This window comes from Pygoscelis adeliae, unplaced genomic scaffold (genome assembly GCF_000699105.1).
Source record: "Pygoscelis adeliae isolate BGI_AS28 unplaced genomic scaffold, ASM69910v1 Scaffold38, whole genome shotgun sequence".
Lineage (NCBI taxonomy): Eukaryota > Metazoa > Chordata > Aves > Sphenisciformes > Spheniscidae > Pygoscelis > Pygoscelis adeliae.
In genome coordinates this window covers 9,248,809-9,269,683 of record NW_008825614.1, presented here as the reverse complement: position 1 = coordinate 9,269,683, position 20,875 = coordinate 9,248,809, and the positions used below count along the sequence as shown (strand labels likewise).

General features: G+C 41.8%; 1 protein-coding gene across 1 annotated transcript in view; it reads left to right on the top strand.

The window, feature by feature from the left end:
• Positions 1–20,875, top strand: part of CACNA1C (calcium channel, voltage-dependent, L type, alpha 1C subunit) — a 422,263-nt gene that overhangs the window by 273,692 nt on the left and 127,696 nt on the right. The window contains 1 exon segment of the mRNA XM_009332885.1: positions 4,134–4,306. Within this exon segment, the coding sequence (XP_009331160.1) occupies positions 4,134–4,306 (173 nt within the window).

The window sequence follows — 20,875 nt, the reverse complement described above, 5'->3', positions numbered from 1 at the left end:
TCGTGTAGGTAGACTTCGTCAATGACAGATTAGCTTAGTTTTTTTTAATCACTTCTGAATACGTAAGTGTAATTAATTGTACTCACAAAGACACTTTGATTGCACCTGCAAAATCAAATGCTGAGTTCTGCTGTGCCTAAAGAGCTCATCTGTAATTTGTTTTTCCTCAGGTATGTCATCCATTCATGGTCCTTCTGGTGAATTTCCTTGTCACATGCTAAGCTAAATAGTATGACAGAGTATTCTTGTGTAGAGCTGTAATCCTCTTCCTGTCTTGACTGAGCACAATATAAAATTCACGTATTCCAAAGGAAATATCCAGTCAGCAGATCACACAGTAGATCTCCTGAGGCCCAAGCAAAAGGATTCCACATTGCTGTGAGCAGTGAAGTCCTTCTTAGAGGTCTCTTGAGATCAGAGATGTTCACATCTGTGTTATCTGTTTCAGTTAGTCAGTGAGGAAAAAAAATGGCAGTGTGGGTTCAACTTTCAGACCTGCATGCCTAAGCATATAGATTCACATTTCTTTTATATTTTGCCTAGCAGTGATCCAAATCCCAGGACACAGGCCAAACAAGCAGTTGCCTAGGGCAAACGGAGGGCAGGAGAACAGTCTTTTCTTCTGCTTTCAGAGGATCCTGGAAAACCCAGTTGGCTGCTTTTGATGCTCTTGCTGTCAGGGAAGAGGTCAGAGTAAATGGGAGGCTGACTATGGTTGTAGCTCCTCCTGGAGCAGTTTTTGTGACCTTTCAGGACTTTTTCCTAGTCTTCTGTCCCCTCTTCCAACCCTTCCCATTCCTTGGTGTACTTGTCAGGGTGGATGAGGTTTGAAGCCTTGTGCTATCCTTTTAGTAGTAAGCAAGAGTTTTGAACTGCTAGAATTCTGCTGTTTTGCTCACTTTCCATCACTCCTCTAAATGTGAGAAATCATATTGAGGTCAGATGTAGACAAGAATTACCTATATTCCATCATCAAGATGGGCAAGAGAAATTTTCTTCTGGAACAGCATAGGGTACAGAGCTGGGTGCTTATATTTATGATCTTGACCCACTCTAATCTCACACAGAGAAAACATCTCTCCAGAATACTCTGCTTTTTGGTATTCCCATTGGCAGGTGTATCTTATAATTTTCTGGGAGAAGCAAAGGAAAGTGTCGCAAACTGAATTCTGGTAAAAACAACCAGATTCAGAGACTCTTAATTTGGTGTTCTTTTGTTCACTGACAAGAGACAGATTGCTTGGTAGTTCTGCAAGCCTTTGTCGACCTTATCCTAACATGCTATTGCAATCTTTTTTGAGAAGGCCACCTCCAGAGTCAAGATGGCACTTCCATCAGAAAGCTTATTTGGTCCTTGGCCTCCCTGCTGAAACTGCAAACAATGACCATTTATTGCCAACTGTGATGGTGGCAGAGGTAATGTGCACACCTGCCTGCAATAGGAACTGGACTGAGGTCACCAACTCATTTCACATGGGATGGTAAATGACCATTGGTAGTAATTCTTGATCGTGAACCACATTTGCCTGAGTACAGGCTGATGTTCCACATGGAAAGTGGTTTGAATTGCATTAGCAATTTCCTGAGCCACCTGTTCTCAATGGTTTAATATTAGTAGAGCATAGAAACGGACATAATTTAAATAAGTTGTCTTCTTTGGAGAGTCATCTGAGATGTGGAATATCATATATTGTATAAAGGAATCTGCAACTGCAGATCGTTTAGACTAGGTGATCACAGTATTTTCAGTTGTGCCATTAAAAAGCTAGGTAATAACAAGTTCACTCCTATGCAGACAGTCAGTGTAAAGACATTGTGCTAAAATCTCACGTTGATTTAGTCGGCTCTCCCCCCGGCCCAAGTCCCATTTGAGAGAGACGGTAAGTGGGGACTGAAAAGACCAAGTAGGCATGCAGCTTAGATGCATCTAACATAAAGGATCCACTTCAGCGCACAGTAGGAATTCCACTTCCTGTAAGCTGGGCTGTTTCATGATGTTTTCCACTTTGGTTTCTAAAACAGCCCCTTGCAAGTTATATCCATGCAAATATAAATAGTTCTCGCTTGGAGTTGAGATATCCATGCAAATATAAATAGTTCTCGCTTGGAGTTGAGGGCTCAGTCCCTTTCAAAATTAGACCCATTTGTTCTAGATTCTAAAATACCAGTTTAGGAGCCAACAATTGAAATATTGGGATTTGATTTATCAAACTGGCTTAATAATACGTAGCTTCATTCAGTGATTTTTTTTTTTAGAGTTAATTCATTAATTTGGATAAGGCACTATGTCTGACCCAGAGGAAAGATGTTATTGAAGCAGAAAATACAACTGGTACTGATTGGATTTTTTAAAAATTCTTTGTACAGTTTTTATTATTGTTGTTGGGGGGTTGTTTGTGAGAAAAAATTATTTTTCGTTCTTCCCATGCTTGCAATAGCTGTTTCTGCCTTGTGGTTAAGTTTGGTCCCAGGGTTGACTGTGGTCTACCTTCAGGCCTGAGAAGCTGATGATTCTCTTCTTCATTTCCACCTTCATTATCACAGTCCCATGGGATAGGCTGAACCCTGAGCAATGTGACAGCGGTGAAGGTCACACAAGCATACTTTGTCATATACTTTGGCTTGAAATGAAGGCATCATCCTACTGTGATTCTGCTGCAGTGCTGGTTTCGTGCACAGCTCATAATATTAAAAGCCTGATCCAAAGCCTGTGAAGTCAATGGAAATCTTTCAGTGGGTTTTGGACCAGACAGGAGGGAAGTACTTCACCATCACTGTTAGAAACTCACCTCCATCTCAGTTGCTTGATGGCACTTCACATGGCAGTCATTAACATTTTGGGTAGGATTTTCATAATCCTAATGTTATCCCATCAAAGTTAGTGGTAGTTTTCTCATTTGTTTTTGCAGGAGCAAACCTAAGACAAATATTAGGTGGAGTTGTTCTTTTTTTTTAAATCTGCTCATTGCTGACAGTCATCAGCAAGGGTAATGGATAATGCATTGGAGAGAATGACTTTACCTCTCATTTCTAGACACAGTGGGCCATATTATCTGTTGTGTGTGCCTTGTGCAGTGATCTGCTTCAGCAGATATAAAACTTAATGCTTAAGTACTCTTGGTGCAGCACTTTTCACAATCATTAAGCTTTTTAAAATATAAGCACTAAAACCAGGTTTAGAACCACAGGAGAGTCTCTAAATGGAGGTGGGTCAGCATTTCTAGGAAAAAAATAATGCAGTATAGGTGTCTCTGAAAGAGAGGGAGAAACAGCACCACAGCCAAAAAGAAAGCAAAGCAAGCACTTGGGTTCATAACTAAGCAACACGAAATTCCTGTTCCTATGCCCTCTGTTTTAAGCCTATATTCCCAATAGTGGTCTTTCATAAAACTACGAAATGTCTACCCTAGTTCACTTTCTGGCAGAATCTATTAGTTTTGTCTACCCATGATCTATCATGTTTGTCTACCCAACTTGAGATTTGAAAAATATGTTTCTTGTCAGATAACAGCCCTGAATACTGAAAGTCTGCAGTAAAACATTGAGGTCTGAGTTTTCAAATATGTTGTCCAGTACTATGGATGAAATTGCCCATAATTAAGTGTGTACAGAATTGTGAGTACCATTAGTTGCACTTACAATTAGCCCAACATAAATAATCTTAAGGACAGATTGAAACCTGGCCAAAAATTAGAGCCACCATCTCACTCTCCAGATGTCAGATTATTGTCAAACAGTTCATCATTTAATTAAATTAACCATTATTCATATAGATATTTATGGATAACTGTTGGAGAATATCAAGTGGTAACAAATATTAGAAAGCGTATGGTATTGTACATAAATGTTACATATGCATTTTATTTGAATTGTCAATCAAATGTTGAGAATGAAAGGATTAAAAAAAGGTATTCATCCTTTCCTAAGCATTGGTAAAAATGTGGATGCTCCAGCTGTTTTACACGTGTATCTAGCAAGGATAATCCATTCATGTGTCTGTCTTGAAAGAATAGAGAAAGCTGGGTGTGCTACACAGGATGTGGAGACTTTCTAGTGGAAATCAGTCTAACCCATTGTTTTTCAATCTCTTCCTTCCCTCCGCCTATGTCCTGTCCCTCCCTCCCTCTTGCTAGGGAGTTTTCCAAAGAAAGAGAGAAGGCTAAAGCTCGGGGCGATTTCCAGAAGTTACGGGAAAAACAACAGCTAGAGGAGGATTTGAAGGGATACTTAGACTGGATAACTCAAGCAGAAGATATTGACCCAGAAAATGAAGATGAAGGCATGGATGAGGAGAAGCCTCGAAACAGTAAGCAATTTTCTTCTGTCTCTCTCTCTCATGCCCACCTGGTCTGGTGCTGAGACTGCTTACAAGGAAGAACAAGTTCTTCCTGAGACTCTCAGTATGCTTATACATGATTCCAGTTTAATTCGTGTAGGAAGCTGTGGGAGGGAGAAATACATGTATGATAATTTATATTGTTCTGCAGATCCTCAGTTTCTTGTCTGTGATACTGACATAAGACCCTGATATTAAACAGAAAAAAGATCAATAATTGCTGTTAGAAGTCCACTACTGGGATAAGTTTTAAAATATACGTCTCCATTTATTTAATTGCAGTTCAGTATTGCAGGCTGTTGACACATGATTAATTACTTTGAAAGCAAAGGTTTCTAGGCAAAGCAGTGCTACAGTATGGGAGAAGGGCCAAATCAGCCCTGTTGTACATTAAGTGGGCCATCTGTAGCTTCATTGAAATCAGTGGAATTGTGTTTGCTTTTGCCAGGCTGGAATTAAGTTCTCAGACATTTTTTGTAAGGGAATTATCTCTTACTCTTCTGTTCTGGAGTTGACAAGATGTTTGTGCAAAGTGAGAATTCACTAACTATCTCTTCTTATTAGAAATCCTGAAGAAAGAAGGGCTTGAAGAAAGCAGTGATTCCCTACATTTCATTACCTTCATTGAATCTTCTCCTTCCACCTCCTCTTTTACCAATACAGGCTGTGTAACACTTCAGAAACACCTAGCAGTTATCATTGCAGGTCATGCACTTGGGAAATGTCAGAGTTGGAACCTTTAGACAGTTACACAGTTAATGGACGCTGGCTCTACTCTTAGCTTTCGTTACGTAAATGTGCATTTTCCTAGTTTGATTTTGGAAGAGAAGACATGAAACACTTCCCTAGAGATCACCCTTCCTACCAAACAAGCAAAATCCATGGGATGATCCAATCAGAAACATATTCTAGTAATAGGAAGACTGGACATGGGAAAGTTGTGTCTAAAGAGTAAAGCAAGATTTGTGTCAGATGCTCGTGATCTTCTGGGGAGTATGCACTACTCCCTGTTGCTGCCAGAACATTTAAGTTCTTTTAGAAAAAAAAAGTGAGGTCATTAATATCAGGTCATACCCATGATACTTAGGTATCTGGACTTGAAGGAGTCACTGGGGTGACTTGCTCAGACTTTCCCCAAATCAGGTTATTTTTATTTTTATGTTGGTGCTTCATAGGCCATATAGCTGACTTTCACAATTTAACCTCAGTAATCACTCAGAAATGAATTTATTATTCATGGCCAAAATTTGCTGCTCTGTGGCATATAATACATGGAAGGTGATGTCTGGTGATCCAAATTAATTTCTTTGTAGACAGAATTTCCTATTAGGAAACCACAAACATTACTGCAATGGTCTCTGGTTAGTATACTTATATGACATCTGAGTGGGGAGGCCAATGACTGGGTTGACACAAAACTCCAGTGAAGTCACCGGGAGGTTTTCCCTTGACTTCAGTGGGAATTGGATCATGTTTACCACATTTCCTCTTAGGGACATGCCTGCTGAAGAGAAGTGTGGCCATACTGGTAAGGTAGCGTGATGAGAACCTGCCTTGGTTACTAGTAGATCTGAAGTTTTTACTTTTTAATTAACACAAACATAATACTGCTTTGGTAAAAGAGTCGTGGAATATGTCAGATGTAGATTAATTGCATGTGCTGTGGGGTGGTGTCAATCCCGTTTGAGCGAACAAACTCCTTTTATGAGTGGTGATGTTAAGAACTGAAAGCAAGTTGCTTTCAGTTCTTCCTGTTCAGTTTAATAAGGTGAGTTTTGTAAGACATAGTTTATAAAATTAGTCCTCTAACATCTCACAAGTTCTCTAGAGTTTCTCACAGTTGGCTGTTAATGACAGAATTACATACTATTAGCAAACTAGCTTGTTACCCATTTCTTTTCCAAACTAATAATGAATACAGTGTCCCTTTTTACAAGGAGTCACATGGAAAAGACGAAGGGTAATGGGTGCAAGTTACTCCTGGGGAGATTCTGATTGGACACAAGAGGACAATTTTTCAAAATGAGAACAAGCAGCCATTGGAATAATCTCCCCAGGGAAGTGGTGGATTCCCCAACATTGGACACTTCTAAGATTTGGCTGGACAGGGTGCTGGGCCATCTTGTCTAGACCATGCTTTTGCCAAGAAAGGTTGGACCACATGATCCTTGAGGTCCCTTCCAACCTGGTATTCTATGATTCAATGCCATACATTCCAAGTGTCAGGTCTAAGGGCAATGGTTGCTACCTAGTCCCTCGTACACAGCATATCATTCTCTGTGACATTGTGGCTTTGGGTCACATTATCCGTTTTTGTTACATGACATACCAGGCTTGGGAACAGATGTCTGCAGTGCTTAGTGCTATACACTGTAGCACTACACTAATTCTACTAATTAGTAGAATTACGCCTCGGTTGAGAGGAATTGCTCAGGATGTGAAGGAGGCTGTGGACTGATTTTGGCCACGTACTGGGGACAACAGTCACGCTAACAAAATTCTCTGCACCAGAGAACAGCAGAGACCGAGCAACAGGTCACTCCATGAAGTGTATTTGCCTATTCTTCTGACCTGTGTGCCCCATCTAGAGCAGGCTGTTGATAGCAGTATTCTTTATTAGGTGCTATTCATTAGCACCTATGGCCTGTATCTATGAATGCTAAATTAATCTATCTTCTAGCTTTGGTGTACTATCCAGTGCTGAACCTTGGCCTTCTTACCGCCACAGGCTTTTTTGACTGTGGAAGTAAAGGGTCTCTGTGCTGCCATCCTCTGGTGAGGAAGCAAATAGCCTCTGGATACAGACGGTAAAGAGCAACACACACACACCCCCATCCCGAAGCTAATAAAAATACCTGGGTGCATGCCCCCGCCCAGCAGAGTTGTGGAGCTTACATTCTGGCCTTTTGTACCATGTAAATCGCCTTTTTTTTTTTTTTCCCCAGTAGGCTGTTGTATTTACTTTTGCACAATTGCAGGTACCATATTGTTTAAGCTCTGTTGTATTTCTTGGTACTTCTGAATTTCAGTCTTTATTCACATGACAAGTAAGAATGTATTTTCAAAGCCATATAGCTTGCAGGCATCCTCTCCTAAGATGTCATATTCATTTCATTGTTTGACATGCTTATCTGTCATGTAAGTCACATGGGAAGAAACTGCTGGTATACTTACTGTATCTACCTATGTGATTCCACATCTTGCTTATCCTACTGCCTACGAACATACCTTCTCCAGAACCATCTCAACCTGCTCAGGTGCTGGAGACTAGTTTACTAACCAGCTCTGACCAGGCCTGTCTGCTCTCCTGAAGCTGAGTCACATTGCAGCTGCACTGCTCGTGGGGCTTGATAGGTATCTGCTAGAAAATGGGTTCAATGAACACTGTGTAACAAAATCAAACAGAGAAGTAGAGTCCCTTTCCTTAATGGCTTCAGCTTAAGATAACACCGCAGAAAAGGTGCCACGAGTAAGTGACAGGGTGTTTAGTTTGGGGGGGGGATGTGTGTTATCTACTGTGTTGAATGTTTTGGCATTCATGCCAGCAGTCAGTCACCAGTAGGGTTAAAATGAGGGAGAAAGTTAGTATTCTCTTCCAAAAACCATCTACAAAATAAGCTCCAACTATAAGGGACAAATGGCACAGCAGTTCAGGCAGAGTTGTAAATGCCCTCAGGAATACCTTTGGCTGATTGCCCCCAAGACACTTGAACCCCACCTACTAGCTGTGCTGAGCTTGTATTGCTGATGGTCCAATGTTTTCCTTGTCGTCTTGTGTTTAGCTCTTGCTGAAAGAGCTCAGATGCCTCATATGCGGCTTCAGTGTACTTCCCTCTCAAGTGCTCTTCAAAGCTCACTGCCTTCTATCTCTAGTGCAATGTCCTGAACTCCACAGAAGAGTGTTACTGCCCCTCTACAGCACACTTTGTTCAGTGATGGATTAATTAATAATGTTGACTTTTAAGGTATCAGCCCTGAGCCTTTCAGACAACAATTCACTGAAGAGCACAGGGCAGTTCAGACTTCCCAAAGCTGCTGTTTTAGCTCAGCAAACTTCAGGGGTTGCCTTTGCATCAGTTATATTGTACTGATGCTCAGGAGCTGTGGGCTCCTGCCGGAAGTCTGACAGTGACTCACACCATTACTTTAAAGAAGTCCCATCAGTTTTTGATTCCTCAGTTTCCCCTTGGAGGTTGTTTGGAAGTTTGGGGCTTTTTTTATAAAGAATATCAGAAGAGTTCAGAAGTTTAATTAAAATATACTTCTTAAACTAGAGTCTCAGCTAATGTAAACTCTGAGATTCAGCAGTTTACACCATCTGTGCTCTGACACAGGTAGTCTACCTGAATTGAATCATCCCAAACACAGAGAACATATGTTTCCAGTCTCTTCTCTGTCCTTGACTGCAGAGGCAGGTTTTACTGCCTTCTCACTCTGTAGAGAGGGCTGCCTGCCTGTCAGCGTGGGAACTGTCTCCTGTAAAACACAGAATACAAGGTGGAAGGGAAGAGAAATTCACTTGCATCCCCATTTGGGTTGACTGCCTGTGCCAGTCCTTAGGGCATCATCAGTCATATTTTGTACATGACACTGCTTTCCTGAGTGTCAAACCTTGCCCTAAGTTTCATTGGGTGTTTACTGCCCTTAATGAAATGGTCAACAAGTCCAAGGACTACAACAATGAGAGCCTTAGTGGAGAAAAGGGTGAAAAAGAAAGATAAATGCAGCCGGAGTCGGACAACCTGTGCAGCCTTTAGCTGATGCTCTCCATAGCAGAGGTCTTGGCATTCTTCTGAGGCAGTTTATTACCAGTCGTCTCTCACACGCATAGAGGGGCATTCACAGAGCAGGCTGAATTCATTCTCTGTGTTTTGGGAAGTGCATGTTTAAGACAGTTTTTCCTTGTTGTTTGCAAACATGATTTTGCCATTATGGCAGATGTGAGGTGGGAAATGTGAAAAGACTTCTGGGGGCTGTTTGTGTTGATCTGATGGGCCTTCCACATGGGAAGAAAACATTAATTTGACAGAGGAGAGAAACACATGTCATGGCACAAAACAGCTACTGAATTTCAAAATTACATGATAGTAAAGAGAACTGTCCCTCCTGTTGCCACAGTAACTGGGATTTTGCCCTTTTTTTTTTTCTTCCCGAGAGTGGTCTGGAATGCATCTGTTTTGCTGTGGGCGGAAGCAGGAAACCTCAATCCAACCCAGATTCTCCTCCTATTGAAATTAATTGGTAAAACTCCTGTTGACTGCACTGGGGTCAGAAAAAAGCTGTGAATGGGCAGGGAGAAGTAATTTGATGTTTCTGACTGCTCAGATTTTGCCCTCCCTCTGTTTCCCTCTATTTCAGTTCTATTCGGTGCTGCCGCCTGCAGTGTGAGTATGACCACATTAATGTCAACAGAGTCCCTAAGAGTAACACAGCCCACTGCTTGGCCTGGGATCTGACAAAAAAGGCATTCTGTGATTCAAGACAACTCATTCTTCTAGTTAAGTCATATCCAAGGTAGTACTGTAAATTCAAAAGCTGATTTGCAAGTAGCTTACCCTACAAAAATTTAAAGTCTAATCATACTCCAGGGCTCTATTGTAATGGGGCTGATGGCTGTAGATAATCAGGGTTTTATGTTACACAGCAGAAAAAGCAGTACAAATCAATGTGTTGCCTATCAAAACCATATAGCAACACTTCAGACAGTACATTAAATAATGAAAGGTATGGGAGGGAGGTTGACTGTACGTGCAGATTTATGCCTCAGTTGAAGTGGGAATAAAAAGTGCCCTACTGAAGACAAAAAGTACAGAAATACAGGCAGGTTCTAAAACATGTAAAAAACTAAGCTGTTTAAAAAGAAGTAGTCGTGAATCTTCACCTTCAGAGCAATTATTGTAGTGCCTTAGTGACCTTTGGAAATGTTTGTTGATGTCTGAGTTCACTGCCTCTAAGGAATGAACTGCAAACTAACTTTTTGGTGGACCACAGATTTTGTCTCACTCCTACAACCAGTGTTACTTGTGAACAGCACTAGTCATGACCAGGCAGTAGCGTGCATTTAATCAGAGGCTTATGAGAGTCTTCCCTAGGAGAAAATGATTTTGAGACAGGGAGGAAGTTTTCAGCTGCAACAGTAAAACTCTTAGAAGAAATTGGGACCTCTTGGACCACTAGAACTTTTGGAAAATCTGTGTCTTCCATGGAAATGCTTTGTGCTTCTGAACATCAGGACAGAAACGATAACAGGAGAGCTGATGGTTCAAACAGGAAAAGAGAAGAATTTGAGAACTCTAGAATTAGAAGCCTCAGTAATTTCAACCCAAACGAGTTTATTCCCAAAAGCTCCAATAGCAGTTTGACTCTATTACATAACAGGGATAAAAGCATGACCACCTTTCTCTAAAAATTCTGGCTTTTTAGGAATTATCTATCCAACTCCTGTTGAATTGACTTCCCTTTGCAGAGTCAACTTCTATACCATAAGGAGACTCCGTTGGTTTCAGTGAGGCTATGTACCAAATACTTTCCATTGACTGTAATGAAAGTTGTCACTAAGTCCCGTGCAACCCTTTGGAAAAGTTAGCAGTTTGAAGCTGTTGGCTCGAGAGAGTTTTGTGTACACATCTAATCAGGATACCAAGCTAAAAGAACACCAACTTGTTCAAGTTTTACATTTAGTAATTTCAATGTCAGCTTGCTCTGTGGCCTCCAAATCATGTGCTTAGTGTACTGACAAGGAAGCAGCTTATTACTTTCAGCCTGAAAAAATAGCATGGTGCTATGGGATAGTGTCTAAGGCAGAAAGTTCATAACAGGATTTTCAAAGACTTGGTTACAGGCTAAAATTTCAGGGTGCCCTAAAAAACTCTTGGTCCATTTTCTATGATGAAATTTAATGGGAAATGCAGAGCTAGGGAATTAACATGGAAGATGCAGAGGGGAAAATGAGAGAGAGTATATTTACAAGATGTCTATTTTAAACTCAGTCTTGACCATTACTGCCATAAAACTCATGTTTTCTTACTCTTACGAGCAAAAAGATGGTGTACTGAGTTAATTTTTGTCTCCTGTTTAACACAACATACTTGATCTTGTCTGTTGACAGCAAGTCAGTTCACCCTGATTTATTCTAGTTTCATCTGCAGAATTTGTCCCAGTGTATTTCACATACACATGGAAGGACCCCTTGACAGGCATGTACAGCTTGATATTTCAGAGGATTTTTGCCTATTGTCAAAAAGCAATTAAAAAAAATACAGGGTGCTCGCATGGCATTTAAGATCATCTAAGCAAAAGCTGGAAGAGGCACAGGCTGGAAAATGAAACCTTTATCAGTTTAGATCCTCCAACACTAGTTGGCAATTTAAGAATGGTATCATACAGAATCATAGAATAGTTCGGGTTGGAAGGGACCTTTAAAGGTCATCTAGTCCAACCAATATATAACCTGGTTGCATTTTGCTTTCAATGTGTAAATACAAGGAAATAAAAGTCAGTGTTGTAAAATGATTTATTATCTGTCAAAACCTCATCTAAAGAGGAAGAAAGCACGATGTCACCTGCTTTTATCATTGTCAACTGATGTGGAAAACAATCATCTGGTAACTAAGAAAAGATTAGCTGCAGTGCAAACAATTGTAGGCATTTCACAGTGGCACCTGTTAGGTGTTTCACAAGGGGTTTAGCAGCTGTGAGAGATTCATTCTCTTTCACCTGGAGACAGAGGGACAAAAGAAGTGCTTTTTGGTGTTCACTGCATCACCAGTTTCTTCTAGTGGAAAAAAACTCCATGAGGTTCCAAAACATGATTTACTTAGACAGGAGTGACAGCAACTCCGAGCTGTGTGCTGTGCCCAATGCATGCACTGAGAAAACAGTCCCAGTGGCATTTTTCTACTTCGCCATCTTTTGAAGTAGTTCATATACTGCTCTTAATATAGACACTACAGTTTGAGGATACTTACTAAAAGGCCTTTGTAAATGATAAGTCAGCTTTGGTTTTGTTGTGTGGTTCTCTTCATGGAGAAGCTCAGGTTGCAAAATGCTGCATGGGTTTGTGCTACAGATGTCAAGCTGGAGTCTATAATTAGCATGCTGCCTAGAAAAAGCTTCTGGGACATTAGTTCTCACATTGGGCTGAATCACTCCTGCAGTCCTTAGGCAAAAATCCTATTGAAGTTGCTGGGGATTTCGCCCGGGTAAGGGCTTGGGCCCCAATCTGTTTCATCTGAGGTCAGTAACAAAACATGCAAGTGTCAGCACTTGAAAATGTTGCCCAATGTGAAGTCTTCATGTGCCAGAGGCTTCTCTGAGCTCACACAACTTGAATATTGTGTAACTGTTGTCCACCAAAGGGAGAGTACGAGGTATTCGGGATCTGAAATGGCTTACAGGACTGAATAGTCCAGATAGGACTGTTTGCCCAGTGCATAATTCCACTGGCTAAAATGCAGTTATATCTGGCATGAATTTGACCTGTTGTCATTACCAGCATTTTGCTTTCATAACTGTACTTAAGCAAATGTGGGATCGGACCCAGATAAACTTTTACATCCTAAAAAGGGAAACCAACATATATCAGAAAAGAATGAGAAAGCATTTGTGAGGCTTTATATTGACCCTTTAGGTAGCTGCGGTAGCAGAGTACCTAGGGCAATGATATTCAACACTGTAGGTGAGAGAAAGTAAAGCTGCCATTTAAAAGTGTCACTTTCATTGTGTAACTTTTTGTGCAGCTGAAGTAGCAAAAGAAAGATCATTTTAGGGTGATTCTGCTTCCACTTTTGCCCCGTGTTCCATCAATGTCAACAAAACTATGATGCCGACATTTGACTTTTTTCTATTGGAATAAAAACAAAACTAAGAGTAGACTTCCCTCCTGAATCTCTTCACATGTTGCTTTCTTTTTTATTATGAGTGAAAAAGCAAGGAAGCAGTAGGACCCTATCCTTGATTGTTTTGTCTTCCTCCCCCTTTCCAAGAGGAGAAAAGAGGAAATACTTAGAGAGGAAAAAATTTGTGTTCTCCACAAAATGAAATTAAAAACCTTGGGGTTTAAGCTATGCTTAGAAATGTTTCATATACAACATTGATTCTTTAGAATATATATGCAGGTTAATACTTGGAGAGGGGAGAAATGTTGTTCTGGGCTCTTTTGTCTAATTTAAAGAAAAAGGCACAGAAAGGCTGAATGATGTTCTCAAGGTCACCCACCCTCTCAGTGCCAGCATCTCTCACACCATTCTCTGCCCTCTAGACCAGATCTTTGACCTTGGATTGTATCACATAAGGCATTTACAGGTTTGATCAGGGTGGTTTTGAACTATTTTCCTTCTCCGGGAATTCACCATAATTATCTTAATCACTTTAATAGGTACAATTTTCTTGTTCCCCTGAATATATAGATGGTTCACTTTGTGTGAGTTAATCAACAGGTTTGTTTTTTATTAGTAATATAATTTAACAACCCAGCTTTTATCAAAAAGCAGCATTTAGGTTCCTTGTTCTGTAGATTTCACAACTTCCCAGTTTCTCTTTCTCTCTTCTGGCTCAAAGGAAGCTTTGATCATAAAACAAAAAACAAGCAACCATTTGAAAACCTTCTTCCCCTTCCTTCTCTGCTGATAGTTACTGCTGAGGGTAGGCAAATCCCGACTAACCAAAGGTGATGTAGAAGCTGTTTATCTCAAGCCTGCGTTTTATGTCAAAGCACAATATGGAGAAAACAAATTGTTTCCTTTGTTTGAATGGAGGGCAAAAGAAGAAAGAGCTGCTGGTATTCAGGAAGCCTCAGGACAAAGCTATGGCCAATGTTACAATCTGTAATTCTGAAGTAATTTGTTCCAACGTAACATCAGAAGGCCTGATATTGTTTGGTGAAGTGGGAAAAGCATTTCTAGAAAGTAGAGCAGAGTAACTCTTCAGTTTGGGGAAGGTGGGCCAAATTCAGGCATGTGTCTGACTCCAGCAGCCAGCTTCTTGAGTGAGTGCTGGTGAATAGTGACAGCTCTTAGATAATTAACTGACCCTGAAAGGGTCACTGCAATGAGCATCTACCGAATCTCTGTGCCACTGCTGCCACTTTTGCGTGGAAGAAGGGAGCAAAGTGTGGAGAGCAAACTCCAAAACTGTGCTAATTTCTGCCCGCAGGCTCAATTTTTCTTCTTACTCCTTTGCAGGCATCAAAAGCTACATAAATTAGGTAAGATCCCAGGCTGCTATAGTTCATGTCTGGGAAAAAGCTCTTCCGTATAGGAAGATCCTCTGTGACTGAAAAAGTTTTGTGGTGATCTACATGTGCTCTTGCTCTCTTGCAACTGAGGATCTGTCTTGTGTTGTCCAACTTACAGTTTTTTCCAGCTTCTCCCTTCCCTGACTCTTGTAACCTGGAGCACAAACAACATTACACTGAGAACTGCTAGAGCAGTGATGTGTGACCAGCTACAGCATATAGAGGCTGACATTAATGTTGATAGGGCATTAAGTTTATCTACTATAAAAGCTATTTCCCTAGCAAAGACTGTCTGGTGAGATAACACCTCTGTTTTGCCTGCTGGAAGAGAGACTTATGTTGATGTAGGAATCCTCTTATACTACTAATATGTTACAGAGAAATACCTTTGAAGGTAAGGCTTTAGAGAGAATCCATTGTTTATATAGCTGGGGAAGACACCTTCGTGCAAATAAATTAATTTCCATCTGCCCATTTGGGAAGTACTTCTTGAAGGTGTCAAGATTTATCCACTGACACTGTGATTCCACTTCTCAAGAAAGGACATTAGAGGAAAACAGTCTGTGAGAAAACAGCCATTGTCATACCTTCTGACGAATTGAACGTGCTTTATTTCCCATGGTTAGAGAGGCATAGAAGGCATTCAGTGCCAGGATCTCCACAGAAAATGTTAGGAAGAAATGCCACAAACCCCCAAGCTGAGTATACAGCAAGGCCATTTTTTTTAGATGCCTAACTTGTGCTCTTAAACCTTTATGAGGGCACTTATAAAGTGGTTTTAAAAACTGTGGAGTATTCAGCAGTTCCTGATGAAGTCAGTGAGAATGACCCATGATCACAGTTTGAAAATCAGTTATCATTGCAGATGTAGCCTTAAGAGTCTCTTCATTGAGAAGAAAGCATTGGTGAGCAGGACTGATAGCAACTGAAACCCTGAGGATTTTTTAATGTGGTATAAAGAACTGTCAGGAGAGAGGTTGTGGTGTTCAGTAATGGTAGCTGAGGGACATGGAGCATGTGTTTGGAGTTAGAAATAACTGTTGGGGGTGAGAATTAGTTGTATTACAGTAATGTCAGCCGAGATCAAAGTCATAGTGTGCCTGGCACTGTATATACACAAATTAAAAGTATGTGTATGTACTTCCTTTTTACAGGAAACCAAAGCTAGTATAGATGGGGTTCAGCTGCCTAAACGTACTCATCTAATGCCAATTTAGACACTTCATGGTACCCAAGGCCTTCATTGCGGACTGACAGATAAAATATAGCAGCTGGGGCTTGTACTCTCGCGGTGTGGTAGTTGGAAGGACATATCCCAGATGGGATGTCAAAAATCCCATTAGTGCCTCAGAAGAGGCAACTGAGTGTGGTTAGTCCAAAGATACATAGGAGAAATTTAGTACAACTGGAACCTTCAATATGGATCTTGTAAGCTGAATGCCTTAAAAGTGTTCTTGGTAGATAGAAGAATGCAATAGGACCAACTGTAACAGAAATTGTTCTGATATGACCTTTTTTTCTCCTTGGTCTCAGTGTGTTCATCGTGACCTATCTACCTATCTCTTTTTCTTCTCTTATGTATTTTATATTATAACTTGAAGATTCATGTGCAGAAAGATAAGTACTGAGGTCCAGACCTTGTATTCCTTGGCCCAGACCAAGAGCTCTGTGTGGGATGGGGTCAAACTGGGAAGCGTCTAAGAGACCAGGACAGGCTGAGGGAGGCAGGAGGTACTTCAGCAAAGCTTTCCTGGGGAAGCTGTCACATCCTCCACCTTCCCTGCCCCCAACTGCAAGGTAGCTCAACTAGTCCATCGCTTTCTTAAATGGATTTACAAGCAAGCACACAAGAAGGCAAGGATAATAGTATTTTGTTTTAAATGCAAGTGGCATTAGAAAGCTGACCCTGCTGTTGTGAAGGCAGTGCAGTGGAGCAGCACGATGAGCTGTAGCTGACAGGAGGTCTGTGACGCTGTGATGTTCCTGTGGCAGAGCTTGGAGACAAGGAGTCTGGGCGACATTACACAGCTGAACTAGTGTGTATATTACTGAATTGATAGCCAGTGCTGGCACAGCTGAGAAGAACTGACAGTTGTGAATGGCACCCAGCCCTTCTCAGCGCTTTGGTGGGAAGCCTGGGAAGCTTGCAGCAGGAGCCAGCACAGGCATGGCTCTGACGGAGCAGCAGTCGCACTCTCGCTCTGTGCCCGCTCACTTCTGTTTATTGGGTGAAAAACTTCCCATCCACTCCAGTACAGTCTGCTAATAGGATAAAAATCTCCGGTTGTATTTGCTCCTGGGAAGAAAAGGAGGGGTCTCCATCCCAGTTATCTCATAAACAACATCAAGCCTGGAGAGGTGGGGGGGGAAGGAAAACGTTTCCAACTGGGGAACCGAACTGAAAATAACTGTGGCACTGAGTCTGCCTGCTGATTACAGCAGCTCTTCAGTTAGCAGGATTGTAGAGATAAGTCAATAGATTAGAGAATTGGCCTTTCAGATCTTGAGGCCTAAATTCAAATTCAGCTTTAGGGCGCATGGGTGTTTGTAGTGCTGCTCACATCCTCATTTCCATTTACAAAGTTCACAAACCACAGCATGATGCATCTCACTTCTTATCCACTTGAGGAAGGACTGCAGTCAGACATGTCCCTCTAAGTGCACACTGTAGAGGTCTTGCAGTGGACCCAAGGATAGGTAACACCGGTGTCACTGGAGATCAGGATGAGGATGTTACCAACTACATTAAAATCGTAGGCTGAAGTAGCAGAAGGGTTAAACATCAGAACAAGGATGCAGTGGCAGAGCTGTGCGGATCCTCACAGATGTGCAGATCAAAATGTAAGTGTATTATCTAGCTGTTTGAAGAACCACGAGCAGAATAACAGGGCTATGCCAGGTCACGAATGACTTGCTTTAAGACAGCTGTGTGAGGGAAGCTTGCATAACACCTGCCCACACTAAGCTTAGCTCAAGCTGTTGTTATCAGTCCCTCACTCTCCTGCATGCTAGAAGTATTTGCAAACTAGGAATCTATTATTTCAAGGCCACTATAAAATGCCTGTTTCTTCAGCTCCGGGGGTAATTGACCTATTCTCAATGCCCTACTCAAGAGGTGTAAAAGCTTTAATTACAGGTTTGACAAGCGGACTTTAAGGGCGAAACTCTTTAACTTCAATTCTTTGCTTTTCTCCTGGCTGCACAGTAACACGCAGCCTGCCCAGCTAGCATGTCTCATGCTTCTGACTCATATGATATTGTGATAATAGTGTCTAGTATCAGACTAGTCATTATGTTAGCAAAAGTGTCTGAAAGAACACCACATGCAGGAGCAGCACACAAAATCACAAGCATTTTATTTACTAGGCACAGAAGAAATGTAGCAGACTAGAGTTTCAAAACAGAATTTTATGCACATTTTGGAATAGGAGAGATGATTTCCATTTCAGATCATGAAGCTGAATAGAATCTGTTCAGTGTGATCCATGAATGCAACTACAGGGGTCCAGTGCTTTCACACAGCCCTGGCTCCAGAGTGACCTAGATCTGATGTGTGTGTTGCTGTACCTGTCGATCAGTGAACTGAATTGTTTGATTGTTTACCATCAAGGAAGACATCATCCAGAAGCCTTCTCACACATCCCACATGAATACTGCTATTAGAAAATGTCTGTGCTTGCTGAGAATTAATCTCTGTCAGGCACTGCCTGTGCAACGGGACTGCTCAGATGGACAGGGTCTTGCTGCTCTATTTCTTGATAATATTAATGCTTAAATATTTTAAGCAAGTCACTCCTAAACTAAGTCTTCCCAGATACAGGAAGCATACACTACTCTTCCAGCTTGCAGAGTGGTATTTCAGATGAAAATAATCAGTCACTTGTTCTTTCCTTTCACTTGTGGCCCAGCCTCTGCCCAGTTGCCCTCCCTGTCCTTTGAAATAACACAACCCAGTTTCTCCCTCACATTCACTTTTCCTTTTTTTGTGATGTTCTGCCAACAAGGGCCATACTCCAGGAGATTAGTTTCCTCCTTCTATACCAGACACAGTCCTCAGAGAGACCTACCTTCTCATTGGCACAATTCCTGCCTAAGCTCCCTGGCTGCAGGGTTGTGTGAGCTCCCTGCGGGAAAGATTTCCATTGTGAGCTACCAGGGCATGACTCCCCACCCGCTGCACCATCCAGACAGTCCCTGCTGTCCTGATGTATGCTCTTATGTGCTCTAGCTCACAAACTGTAGGCCACTCACCGAGTTTTCAGGTGTCACCCATCTTGAAATTGCTTGTGACAGGCAGGAATGTCATAAAACAGCCAGAGCTGCATCTCAGTCACTTTGAAGCTTAGCAATCTAGGTGGCGAGCCGCAATCCCCGGAAAGTTTCTGATGACCTAAGCAGATCGAGTTGGAACTAGCGTCTGTAATTTTTTTGCTTCTCCTGGACTCTGCAGGGAAGATGGATTCACAGGGCTGTGAACTGAAAGAACAAAGATACTTTCGCTGAAGTAGAGATCCTCATCAAAGTTACTGATTCGCCACCCAGGTGTATATTTGTATGGGTGGGCAGATGCAGAAGTTCACACACACACACAGAGGAATTTCAGGAAACACGTGGTCTGCTTTAAAACCACATTTGCGCTTGAAACTGGTGTGCTGGTTATTTTCATTAATAACAATGCTAGTGAGCAAAATATGAATAGCATCATGATTATTAGAGGGACAAAAGCGATCAAAGCAGGAGGGATTTTTTCTTTTAGTTGTCAATTTCACTGTCTTGAGGGCACTTTCTTTGTGGTTAGTTATTTTGTTCATGATCAATGTTTGTGTAACTTCCCAACACATTATCTACAGTGTTTGCAGCTCTCATGCCCCCATTTCTAAGGTGCCTGTCAGACCAGCCTGCAATAATAGAATCCTCTGGTTTTCAAGTGAGATGCTCCTGCTTGTTGTGCCCATGTATCATTTTGTGGGGCAGATTCAGGAACATTTGATGGCACTGCTGCTTGTCCAACTTTCCTCTACTAAAAATCATAAAGAATGAGAGAGAAATCTTTCAGAACCATTCAGAATGTGCTGTTGCGATTTGTTCACCGTCACAAAATACTGTTGAAAGTCATAGATCCTCAGTTGTTTGCTTTTCCTTTTTTTCTTTTTTAATGAATTGCTTCAGAATTCTGTGGGGAACTAGAGGGGTTGCTGAAAGTATTAGACTGACACCAGAAGCTTACACTGTAAACCATGTCCTGGCAAGTAAATGCCTTGCACTTCGGCACATCAGTTGTTGCTCCTAGCGAGGCAAACAATACAAGTCATTTATCAGACAAGAAAACCAGTTTAGGATGTCATAGGAGGATCCAGATTCAGGAGAGAAACATCTTTCAAGATCTGTTCTGGTAGCAGCTCTGTCACTCTGTGACCGCCCATCTGTCCTTCAGCCACAGGGATTAAGAAAGTTACTTCCATTGCACTTGCAGGCAGATACTCTGCAGTGAATGGACTCCTATCACAGACTTAGATGTTTGCTCAGCAGTACAACCAGTTACCCAGGGAGACTGCTTGGTTTGCCCTTTTTATCAGAGAATTAGAAGACTCCTTTCTGTAAAGCCTGTTTTTGGGTGAGTCCCACATCCTGTGTTTACAAGACATTTGAGATACCACAGGTTATACAAAGAGTACCTTTGCCCTTCAGGCAGGGAAGTGCAAAGAGGATTTTAAGTTCTTTGTTTCAAATACAGAACAGAACATGTCTGAGGCTTGCAAAGGCCATCTCTTGGTAGGGCTAGGAGTTTGACCATGCCCGTTATGTGGTCCTCTGTGCAATGTGCAGTCCACTCACCGGCTGAAAAGAACAAATATTTGTGGAACACTGGGTATTACTGTCAGTATTGCTATAAAAAGGCAATAGGGAGTGTTTCGATTGTCTAGAGCTCAACGATTGTGATGAGGATAAGGTCAAGTGTTTATGAGTAAGGATGAGGGGGAAGGCCAATGAAGCAGATATCCTGCTGGGAGTCTGTTATAGACCACCCAACCAGGATGAAGAGGCAGATGAAGCGTTCTACAAGCGGCTGGCAGAAGTCTCACGATCACTAGCCCTTGTTCTCATGGGGGACTTCAACTTCCCGGACGTCTGCTGGAAATACAACACGGCAGAGAGGAAACAGTCTAGGAGGTTCCTGGAGTGTGTGGAAGACAACTTCCTGGCACAGCTGGTAAGTGAGCCTACCAGGGGAGGTGCCTCGCTCGACCCGCTGTTTACAAACAGAGAAGGACTGGTGGGAGATGTGGTGGTCAGAGGCTGCCTTG